This window comes from Carassius gibelio, chromosome B8 (assembly GCF_023724105.1).
Source record: "Carassius gibelio isolate Cgi1373 ecotype wild population from Czech Republic chromosome B8, carGib1.2-hapl.c, whole genome shotgun sequence".
Lineage (NCBI taxonomy): Eukaryota > Metazoa > Chordata > Actinopteri > Cypriniformes > Cyprinidae > Carassius > Carassius gibelio.
In genome coordinates, this window is record NC_068403.1 from 3,108,891 (window position 1) to 3,119,389 (window position 10,499).

A 10,499-nucleotide genomic window follows, 5' to 3' on the forward strand; every position below is an offset into this window, starting at 1 on the left:
CATGAAATCCTGCACACACTGCAGTTTAATTTAGTTACAGAGATATGATCCATAACTGTTGGAAGTGACACCAGGTCAGATCTAGCTAGGACTGAATCTGGTATAAATTGGTCAGATGGTGAAATATAATATTAGCCATTTCACCTGATTATGCAAGAAAAATATCAGTAGATTTGAAAGTGCAGTATGTATTCATATGTGTGTGTGTGTGTGTATATACATTTAGTTTTTGTAGTTGTATTCCTTTTTCTAGTTTTCTAATTTTGTCCAATTTACAGAATAAATTAAAATGTATTTTAAATATTAAACAATTGTATTTATTTAAAAATGCTTGTGTTATACACATGCATCAACTTGTTAAATACTTTTTTTTTTTTTTTTTTAATATGAAATAAAAACCATTTTCGTGACACGTATTTGTAAATGATATAACATCTGGAAGCATTTCTAAAAAAAACAAAACCACCAGAGATGATAAACAATGAATATTACGTTTTTATTGAAAAAATAAATTACATATGATATTTCTTATTTTTTTTTAATGATCTAAAAAACTAAACTAAAACAACAGCCATTCTGAAACATAAATGCCGTTACATTGAACATGTCGGACACTTGAATCATTTATTCCCAAGAACATCCATCTTTAAAGCAACTTCCTTCAGATACAAACACAAATCTGTGCATTTATATGTTGAAATTAGTGTAAGCATATCATGTGCATTTATTACTCAAACATATGGTCCCCGTAACAAAACACTCACACACACCCTGACAACGTTTACAGTCATTGCATTGCATTCACAACGGACTAAAGCATTAAAGTGCATTCGTCTTCAAATCAACCAGATATTATATTAAGGCAAAATTATGAACAACAACAGTGTGTCGATTTAAAATAAACACAATTAAGATTAAATCAGACAGCAGTTGAACTACTGAAAAACACAAAAACAATGGCTTCCGTAATTCAGAGACCGTGCAACACATTCATTAAAGATGCCACAACATGTATAAATATCTGGTTATCAAGATGTATAAATATATATTACTTCAGTCGATATAAAGCAGCTTTTGTAAGAAACGGGCAATGCAACTTCAGTAGTTTGTAGTGTTGGTTGAATTGCATCATAACAGAACTCGAGTCTTCACATGTACATGACGAACATGGATTCAAAAAAACACTGGTCCCTGATTTTGAGCTTTTTTACCGTTCTAGAACACTAAATAAATAATGAGATGTTGGTTAGCATCATTCACAGAATGAGATGGCCTCCACACCTCGAGTTTCACCGCCTCATCTTGACTGCACGCCTAACGTGCTCTTGATGTGCTCGTACACCACGTAGCTGATGCTGACGGCCGGGATGACCTTCAGGAAGTTTGGGGTCAGGCCCCGATACAGACCCGCGGGGCCCTCGGTCTTCATGATCTGCTTGAAGAGTCCCGTCATTGAGACCGGAGACGCGCCTTCAACCGCAGCTGCAGAAAGAACAGCTATATTCAGTAAATGCATGCATTAAAATGCACCATAAACTAGGGCTGCTTGATTATAGTAAAACCCTAATTATTGGTATTGGTCAATATCAAGAACGTGATTTTATAAACTTTGGAAAAGGTTGTGCATTAATTGAAAAAAAAGAAGATTTTTTTTTTTTTTTAATGGATTTTTAAAATAATTAAACCAATAAATTTAAATGCATTAAAAAAAAAAGATAATTTAAATATGCGTTAAATAGAAAATAGTGTATTAAATAATATATAATATAATATATATAATATAATTAAATAATATTAAATACATAAACATATTTAATATATTTATGCATGTGTAATTTTATATGTATATTGTTTATCTAAACATTTAATTTAATGTATTTTAACACATTTTATTCAATTAATGTGTATAATTATATACTTAACATAAATTGTATTTTATTTTAATACACTATTACATTTAATAACATTCTATTTAATATACTTTTTAATATAATTGCAGCTTATACAAGTTTTCTTATATATTTGATGTACATTTTTACTTAATATATTCATGCATGTGTAATTTTATATGTAAAAGGTACATTAAATAAACAAACATGTATATACTGCAATTATATTAAAAAGTATATATATATATATATATATATATATATAAATGTTATTAAATATAATAGTGTATTAATATAATATACATTTGTTAAACATTACTATACATATCAAATAATATAATCAAATGTATATTAAATAAAATACATGAAATTAAATGTATCAAATATATAAATAAAATGTATATTAGATAATAAATAAAATGAGCTATAGGATTAAATAAGATGTATTATTCACCTTGCGCCTGCATGCGTGTTCGTACGAGAGCTAGCGGGTAGCTAGCGAGTTGGCCGCAGGTGCTGGAAGCCGTTCCGCAGGCTAGCAGCACAAACACACCCGGATCCGTGTTCTCCGTCCCATAGCGCTGGAGCCACGTGTTCTTTAACGTCTATCAAGAGAAAAAGAGGGAACGAGATGAGCTCTTTCTGCTTCAGTGCCAGCAGCAGCAGCAGCAGCGATGGCTTTAGTTTGTGTTCCTCTGCTCACCTCATACACGGCCAGGTCGATGCCAGCGTACGGGATGATGCCCAACATGTTTGGGACGTAGCCTTTGTAGAACGCAGACACTCCCTCGCCCTTCAGGATGTGTTTGGCACAGTCTGAGATGCCCTTGTACTGGCCCGTCTTTCTCAACGCCAGACGGGTTTTGAGAACCTGAACAGAAGAGAGGTTTGATTTTTAACACCATGCCAGCTTCACTTCAACGGCCAAAACCATGTCTGAGATACTGATGGAAATAGCAACCAGACAAGTTTAATGTTATGACACAAACGCACCTCCATGGGGTAGATGGTGCTCTGGGCGATGACTCCTGCCAGGGAACCTGCCACGAAGCGCTCGCTGATCCCCAGAGGAGCTTCCTGACTGCTTCCCATCAGACGCTTGATCTGACAAAGAAGAAACGAGATGGCGTTTATACACAGAGCAAGCATGTGATCAGCTGAGGACAGAAAAGGAAAACCCGTTTTTCTTCCATTCAATTTGACTATTGTCACGGGAGGAGCACAAGACAGACACAGTGGGCGTGGCGTCAGGCCTCGGAGAGGCTTTTATTAACAGAAATCATAAAATAACAGGGAATAAAAGTGGCCAAAGGGGGAAAGTGTCCAAAATAACAGGGAATCTGGTGTCCTCGTCGTGCTGCGGGATTTGTGTAGGTCGGGCAGTGTTCATCAAGGAAGGGTCCAGGCAAGGGGCGGAGTCCGGCGGCCGCACGCGCTCCCCTCCTTGGTCCGGGGCGCGAGGGGCGGCGGCTTCCTCTAGCGGCCGCATCTCTCTCGTCGGCCGCGGCGCTGGTAGGGGATGGACGGCCCGGCATCCTGGCCCGTCGGCCGTGTATACGGGTGCGGTTCCCATCCGGATCGCGGGTCCGGCAGCTCACGTCTTGGTGGCGCGGGAGTCCCTCAACGCACCCTTCCTGGACCCACGAGGACACCAGTGTGCATGCACGGGGAAGAGACCGGTCTCCTGAGGAGAGGCGCGTTGGGCTTTTAAACAGCGGCGGTAATGAGGCTCCACTTCCTTCAGGTGTGCCCCATCACACGCCGCCAGCCCTGACTCGTCCAGCGCCCCTCCTCTCACACACCCACTCCAGTCGGGAGCCTGGTGAAGGGCGGCGATTTAGGACGGGGTGCCGGTGATAATCAGGGAGGAGGCAGCTGACTCGTCACATTCCCCCTCCCAAGCGACATCCCCGTCACCAGGGCGCCACCCACACGGGAGTGCTACCATCCTCAACCAGACTCCAAACGGTCGGAGTGGGCAGGGATTCCTCTCCGGGCGGTCCTCCCTCTCGCAGCGCGCCGGAACAGGGACAGAGAAACCGGGTTTTAGTGACAGCCTCAACCAACCACAGGGCAAAATGACGATAACAGAAGTCACTTACCCTTTTGTGGCTGGGAGGCTGTCCCCGGTTTTCCTCCGTCCCAGTCCGGGTTCTCATGAACGTTTGCACGCGAGAGGGAGTGACGTCACCAGACGTTTCCCAACTGCGCTGTCTAGGCTCCGCCTTGCCCGCATTCTCCACCAGTGTCACGGGAGGAGCACAAGACAGACACAGTGGGCGTGGCGTCAGGCCTCGGAGAGGCTTTTATTAACAGAAATCATAAAATAACAGGGAATAAAAGTGGCCAAAGGGGGAAAGTGTCCAAAATAACAGGGAATCTGGTGTCCTCGTCGTGCTGCGGGATTTGTGTAGGTCGGGCAGTGTTCATCAAGGAAGGGTCCAGGCAAGGGGCGGAGTCCGGCGGCCGCACGCGCTCCCCTCCTTGGTCCGGGGCGCGAGGGGCGGCGGCTTCCTCTAGCGGCCGCATCTCTCTCGTCGGCCGCGGCGCTGGTAGGGGATGGACGGCCCGGCATCCTGGCCCGTCGGCCGTGTATACGGGTGCGGTTCCCATCCGGATCGCGGGTCCGGCAGCTCACGTCTTGGTGGCGCGGGAGTCCCTCAACGCACCCTTCCTGGACCCACGAGGACACCAGTGTGCATGCACGGGGAAGAGACCGGTCTCCTGAGGAGAGGCGCGTTGGGCTTTTAAACAGCGGCGGTAATGAGGCTCCACTTCCTTCAGGTGTGCCCCATCACACGCCGCCAGCCCTGACTCGTCCAGCGCCCCTCCTCTCACACACCCACTCCAGTCGGGAGCCTGGTGAAGGGCGGCGATTTAGGACGGGGTGCCGGTGATAATCAGGGAGGAGGCAGCTGACTCGTCACACTATGCACTAATAATAATAATAATCTATAAAAAACATTATATTGCAATGACACTATATTATAGCAATAATAAAGAGTATAATATATAAATTACTTAAATTTATGTCATGTTCCTTGCCATGCTATTAGGTATTATTGATAAATACTATAGTTTGTGTTAATATTTTGGATTACATTTTATTTTTAGATTTTTTTAATTAATTGTGAATGCATTTCTTTTTAGTTTAATCTATTTTTATTTTTTTTAATGAGTTTATTCTTTTAGGTTTAAGTTTATTATTTATTATAAAGAAATTATTTTAGCATTTAATCTTTGAAATAAATAAAAGCTGCTTTTGGCTAAAGATTTTTATTTTTCTTCAATTATTCAGTTATTAATATTATTTTAAGTAATGAAAATAGTTTTCTGGTTTCAGTGGACAATAATAAACCTGTTTTTTTATTTCCAAACATTAACCATAAAGTGTATTTTTCTAATGGCATTGAACTACAGTCATTTTTCTTCATTATTTCTCTTACCTGCTCATAAGCCATGAATTTAAGGGCCGACTCGGGTGCGATTTTGATGACATTGATACCGTTGCCCCTCCACAAGGAACGCATCCCTCCTTCCTTGATCATCTGAGCGAGTCCACTCACGATACACATGTTGTTTCCATGAGATCCATGCACCTGAAACAGAACGGTGTGTCATTATTAACAGATGATTTCAGACTTGACATATTAAATTAAAACTAGAGCAATGCTGAAGAGCTCAGAAAGATGTAGGTAAAAGGTCTTGGCCCAAATCTCTGAACTCTCAAAGTCCGTTTGAACAAGAGCTGACGTGAGCATGACACAGATCACCACTATCACTCGACCGTGACAACGTCAAACACTATCTCGTATCGGACCAATCAGGAGGGAGTGCTTCACTCCTCGCATTCTGATTGGTCGCCCGGCTGGACTGTAGAACTATTCAGAGTCCAGATCCTTTCACTGGAACATGCATTTATGATACTGATTAACTGCTTTAATGACTCTTGGGTAACCAAACCAATTGTTCAGATGTAACCCGAGCAGCCAACCAGTTTGGACTTCGATTAAAGGGAAATGCTTGAGTAAATAAAACCTTCAGAGATTTAATGAATAAGTCATGGCTTTATTATTTTAATATAACACTGATGTAGTTCTCTTCACCTTGCAGTGACTGACTTTGGGCCGTGATTTTGGTGTTTTGCATCTAATTTGAATTCTGTACCTGCATGAGGACTTTGAGTCGGTCGAGCGGAGCGGTGAAGGTTCGGGAAACGGCTCCAGCTCCTCCTCCGGCCACCAGGTGTCTCCACCACATCCCCGTCAGGTGCTCCTCCGAGGTGAACTCATCTGGGACCATCATGTTCTCTCCCACATCGAAGATCTGCAAACACACAGATCACGGTTAAACACAACTCACAGTAAACACGGGACATTATTATCTCATATGAAGATATCCGTCAAGCACTGTTTTCAGTAAACGACAGCTACACTCAAATTATCTTCAAAGTTAGAAAACATACTCCAATAATCTCGTTTTGCATGAGAAATACAGTCAGTGTAATCTCACCTTTAAATGAATAATTAAAAACTAGTCTATTGTAATCTGTGAAATTTACTAGTGAAAATTCTATAAAAAAAAAGTTAGGTTGTAAAAAATATTATTGGAATAGGTTTTACAAAAAAAAAAAAAATCTAGTTTTTTTTTCTACTTACAAATTCTGCATTTAATCATTGTGCGATTTGCCTTTTCTTTTTAATTAGTTGTGAAACTGACAAGCAATTTCTGAAACTCATTTTAAGTAAAAGATAAAGTGTGTTTTACAAGAAAATACTATTTCAGTCTAATTTGACATTCAAGTCAATGTATTTAGTTTGTAGTAAATTTGAGTGAAAAAAAAGAAAAAAAAAAAGCACATTTGACCAAAAACTAACTAAACTATTTCCATCTTTTAACTTCAAAATTTCACTTTTACTTAACCGCGTTTCTTGCCATTTCTTTGAAATCATTTTTCAAATTTAATATCAATTTCTGAGTCCAAAAAGATTTTTTCTTTGCAGTGTAGTATTTAACATAAGTGCAACGATCATCTGCAAGAGAGCTGAAGTGCAATGGCCTTGGCTGCAACAGCGTGTGCGTCAGAGTCGTCTGATCCGACCAGTGACGTGGTTAAAAACCTGGAACAAGTCTACGTGTTTTTTAGGGCACTATTGTGCCATTTCATCGAAAAAAAAAAAAAAAAAAACCTTGCAAACTCCTGCACATTGCATCAGATTTCCAAGTCAGTCTCGAGTGGGCTGAACTCTGCCTCGTGAGAACAAAGGCTGAGAAAAGTTCATTAAGAATCTAAAGTAGGTCATTGATAATGAACAAGTGTTGCATAAGACGTTGCAGTGGAGGGACGGTTAGTCCTGGTTTAATCTGAGCACGCTGACATTTGATTTGCATTTCTAATGGATGTATTTATGCACAAACTCTGGCGGCTGTATTAATAGAAGGATGCTCTAGAGACAGACTGGTAGCTGCAAGACTATATCTATTAAACTGGACCCCGTCCTAGATCACGGTGTTCCAGTGGGACTATTTTAGGCAGTCACGTTAGGACTACCATCAACCCTGTACCAGGCCAACGCTCTGAACCCATCCCAAACCCCAAACCTGACTAATTCATGCACATTTCAATGAATCCGAGTCATTCCCAGTAGACGTGTTAATCAGATCATTGTAGTAATGCCAGTTTGCAGTCGGCATGAATAAAGCAGCTTTTACTAAATAAGCTTTGTCGGTTGTTTTGAAGGATCTGGACTGAGTTCAGGGTTTGTGGGAGAGAAAATGCTTACCGTCGAGTGCTTCCAGTACAAGATGATTTCGGGAATGTTTTCGGCAGGCTGTAATGTGGGATACTTCTTCCATTCGTTCCAGTCAATAGTCATTGTGCCGTTTTTGTCCATGCTGCGTTAAGAAAATAGGAAACGTGGGAGAAAGAAGATCATTTAGAGCGTTTTATCAAATTCTGTGTTTTACAGTAAATGTAAGATATGATAAAAACCTCCAATAAAGCTGTGACTCAGTCCATTCAGAGATAAAGTGATCAAGGAGGCACTGCATTTATATAGTCATAAACCAAGGGTTTGGTCATTTAATTATGTATTACGGTAATAAATTCCAGCGAACTTATGAGTAAAATTCAAATAAGTAATGCAATAATAAAAACTGTTTTTATAGTATAGCAATAACAAGTAATTAATTGATTAAGCTTTTCATTGAATGTCAGTCAAACACTGAAAATTAAGATTAAATGAAAGCAGTTTTAAGACTTAATTTTCACACTGAATATTATTAGTCAAAGCTCCACAAGAAAAAAAAAAAAAGGACAATGCTGCACCGATGTTATTCACACAATATTTCACCTTTGAAGGACTCTCTCTGCTTGCTGGAGGGAAATATGCACGCCGAGATCTCGCAGTGAGTTCACAATGTCATTGGCATTCACTTGATCTGAAATGCAACAAATAAATGTCAGCGGTTTTAAAATCACCAAGCTGCAAATGTGTAAAGCATTGCATTAAGGTACAATACCGGCGATCTTTCTATCCAGGCTTTTAAAGACAAACTTCAGGTCTTTCTCGTGGTCTTGGAGGTAGTGAACAAACTCTTCAAAGTCCAATTGTCCATCATGCTCTTTCTCTTCAGTTTTCATGGTTTTCTGTGAGGAGAAAAAGATGCAAGCAAAAGTGTGAGAGAATATCCAATGCATTGCAGATGTAAATTATTCCACAATCAGTAAAAGTTCATGTGGGAATGTCAACACCTGGCAAACTAGAACAGACAGAATGAGAGCGTATTTTTAAATGAGAAACCGTGCAGTGCAGATCAGATGAGCTACGATGGTCAATCTGACTACTATTAAAAATATATACATTTAACCACTGACACTGATAGGAACAGTGACTCATTCACTCTCATTTAATTGTCATTACTGAATGCATTCACTAAAACATCGGTTTATGAGATTATAAATCATATTTAGACACTCATCCAGATGATTGCAGCAGCTCAGAGTAATAAAAATCGATCAACTTTCAAACCTATCAATTCCAATAGTGTGTATTATGCAATGAAACTGCACCTCTAGGGGCGCCATACAGCCTTCAGTTCAAGGACAACGACATACAACTTTAATATGTATTTACAGTTACAGTACCATGGTATTGATGTGATTAAACGCGCATCAATACCATGGAAGCGCGCGCGCAAGAAAAGAGGAAGGAGCAGCGGAAACGTCATGCTTCAAAAATGTGTAGTTTCTTTAAAAAAAATGAAAAAAATAAGTGAACTACTTTTTAGGTTTAATCGGTTTCACGACTTGAACAATATACAGATTTGTATATTTTTTTCTCACCTTCCTCCATTTTCGATATGTGGAGAATTCCTGCGAAGGCAGAAGCACACTGAGAGACTTCAGCGATTTCAGCTCGGAGGGTAATCCGTTAGATTCAAAATACTCCACCTCGACCTGATCCGAGTTATGGACGGGCACGTAAAGGCACAGGCACAACATCTTGAAAATTATAAAAGTCTTCGACAATAAATAAATAAATAACACGAGAACACTCTCGCCTGCCGACGGTTAACGCTGAAATGCCGGTAAAGCGCGTGATCACTTCTAGAAATGTCCTTAGACACGCCCCTGAGCGGAAGGGGGCGGACAGCCCATTTTACCAAGAAGTCCGCAATGTGATTTGTACGTTCGTACGGCGTCCGTGACGTCAGAGGTTAATCGTCCAATCAGGGGTGAAATGCACTAGCTGCCAGAACAGAAATGTGACATGCTGGGAAATTTCCAAATAAGTGACTCAATAAAGAATTTCACATTTTCTCCAGTGAAACTCCTTACAAAACAGAGAAACCGGCACAGACCTGCAGCGAACTGTCATACACTAAAAACAAAAAATACAGAATTCTAAAAAAAAAAGTTACTGGCCTACCTAAAAAGCTAGTGAACATGCCTCAGGTTAAAAATATAAAAAAACAATTCAAAATATTAATAGAAATATAATTGGATATCAATACTAGTAAAATAACACATTTTGAGTTGTTTTTCATTGCTGAAAAACCTATGAGTTTAAACTTATTTTGTGCAATTGTACCTGACTTTTAAAAAATACCTGTGTATTTTACTTAGTTTAATTAAAAACTGAACAAAAAATTAATAAATAAGTCCATGTGGTTGCATATGAAATTATAAAAGGCTATAACATTACTATAAATATTTATATGTTTATTGTGATTATGAGAATGCATATCCCAATGCATATCTTTTTTTTTTAATCAAATTGTCTTTAAATAGATTAAATATTTGAAATAACACTGAAGCCTAAATGTAACTATTTGGAGGTAAAAATACCAGCAGGTCACTCACTGCAGCGTTTTTGGCTATCAGCAGCAATTAATGTTAGGCTCAAATATAAACTGCAATGCTGAACTTTGTGGGGGACAATCCTGCAGGAAAGCTGTCTGCTCCGGTTGCAATATTACGTCAGAGTCTGGTGAAGGAGAAGCGTCTGTGCCAAGACCAACTCCAGAGAGATTTATACGGTATCTGTGCAGAGGGGGACACCAACCTTCACCATCTGTAACCTGAATACAGGACATGATTCACACGCA

At 39.9% G+C, this 10,499-nt stretch overlaps 1 protein-coding gene across 1 annotated transcript; it reads right to left on the reverse strand.

The window, feature by feature from the left end:
- Positions 1 to 477: 477 nt before the first annotated feature.
- LOC127963755 (calcium-binding mitochondrial carrier protein SCaMC-2-A) lies at positions 478 to 9,518 on the reverse strand. Its single transcript, XM_052563831.1, has 10 exons — positions 9,235 to 9,518; positions 8,412 to 8,538; positions 8,243 to 8,330; positions 7,673 to 7,784; positions 6,057 to 6,215; positions 5,336 to 5,488; positions 2,883 to 2,993; positions 2,593 to 2,760; positions 2,344 to 2,494; positions 478 to 1,482 (listed from the first exon to the last, which is right to left on the reverse strand). Exons 1-10 carry the CDS (start codon positions 9,391 to 9,393, stop codon positions 1,298 to 1,300), a joined length of 1,413 nt encoding a protein of 470 aa, XP_052419791.1. The 5' UTR covers positions 9,394 to 9,518; the 3' UTR covers positions 478 to 1,297.
- Positions 9,519 to 10,499: the final 981 nt, after the last annotated feature.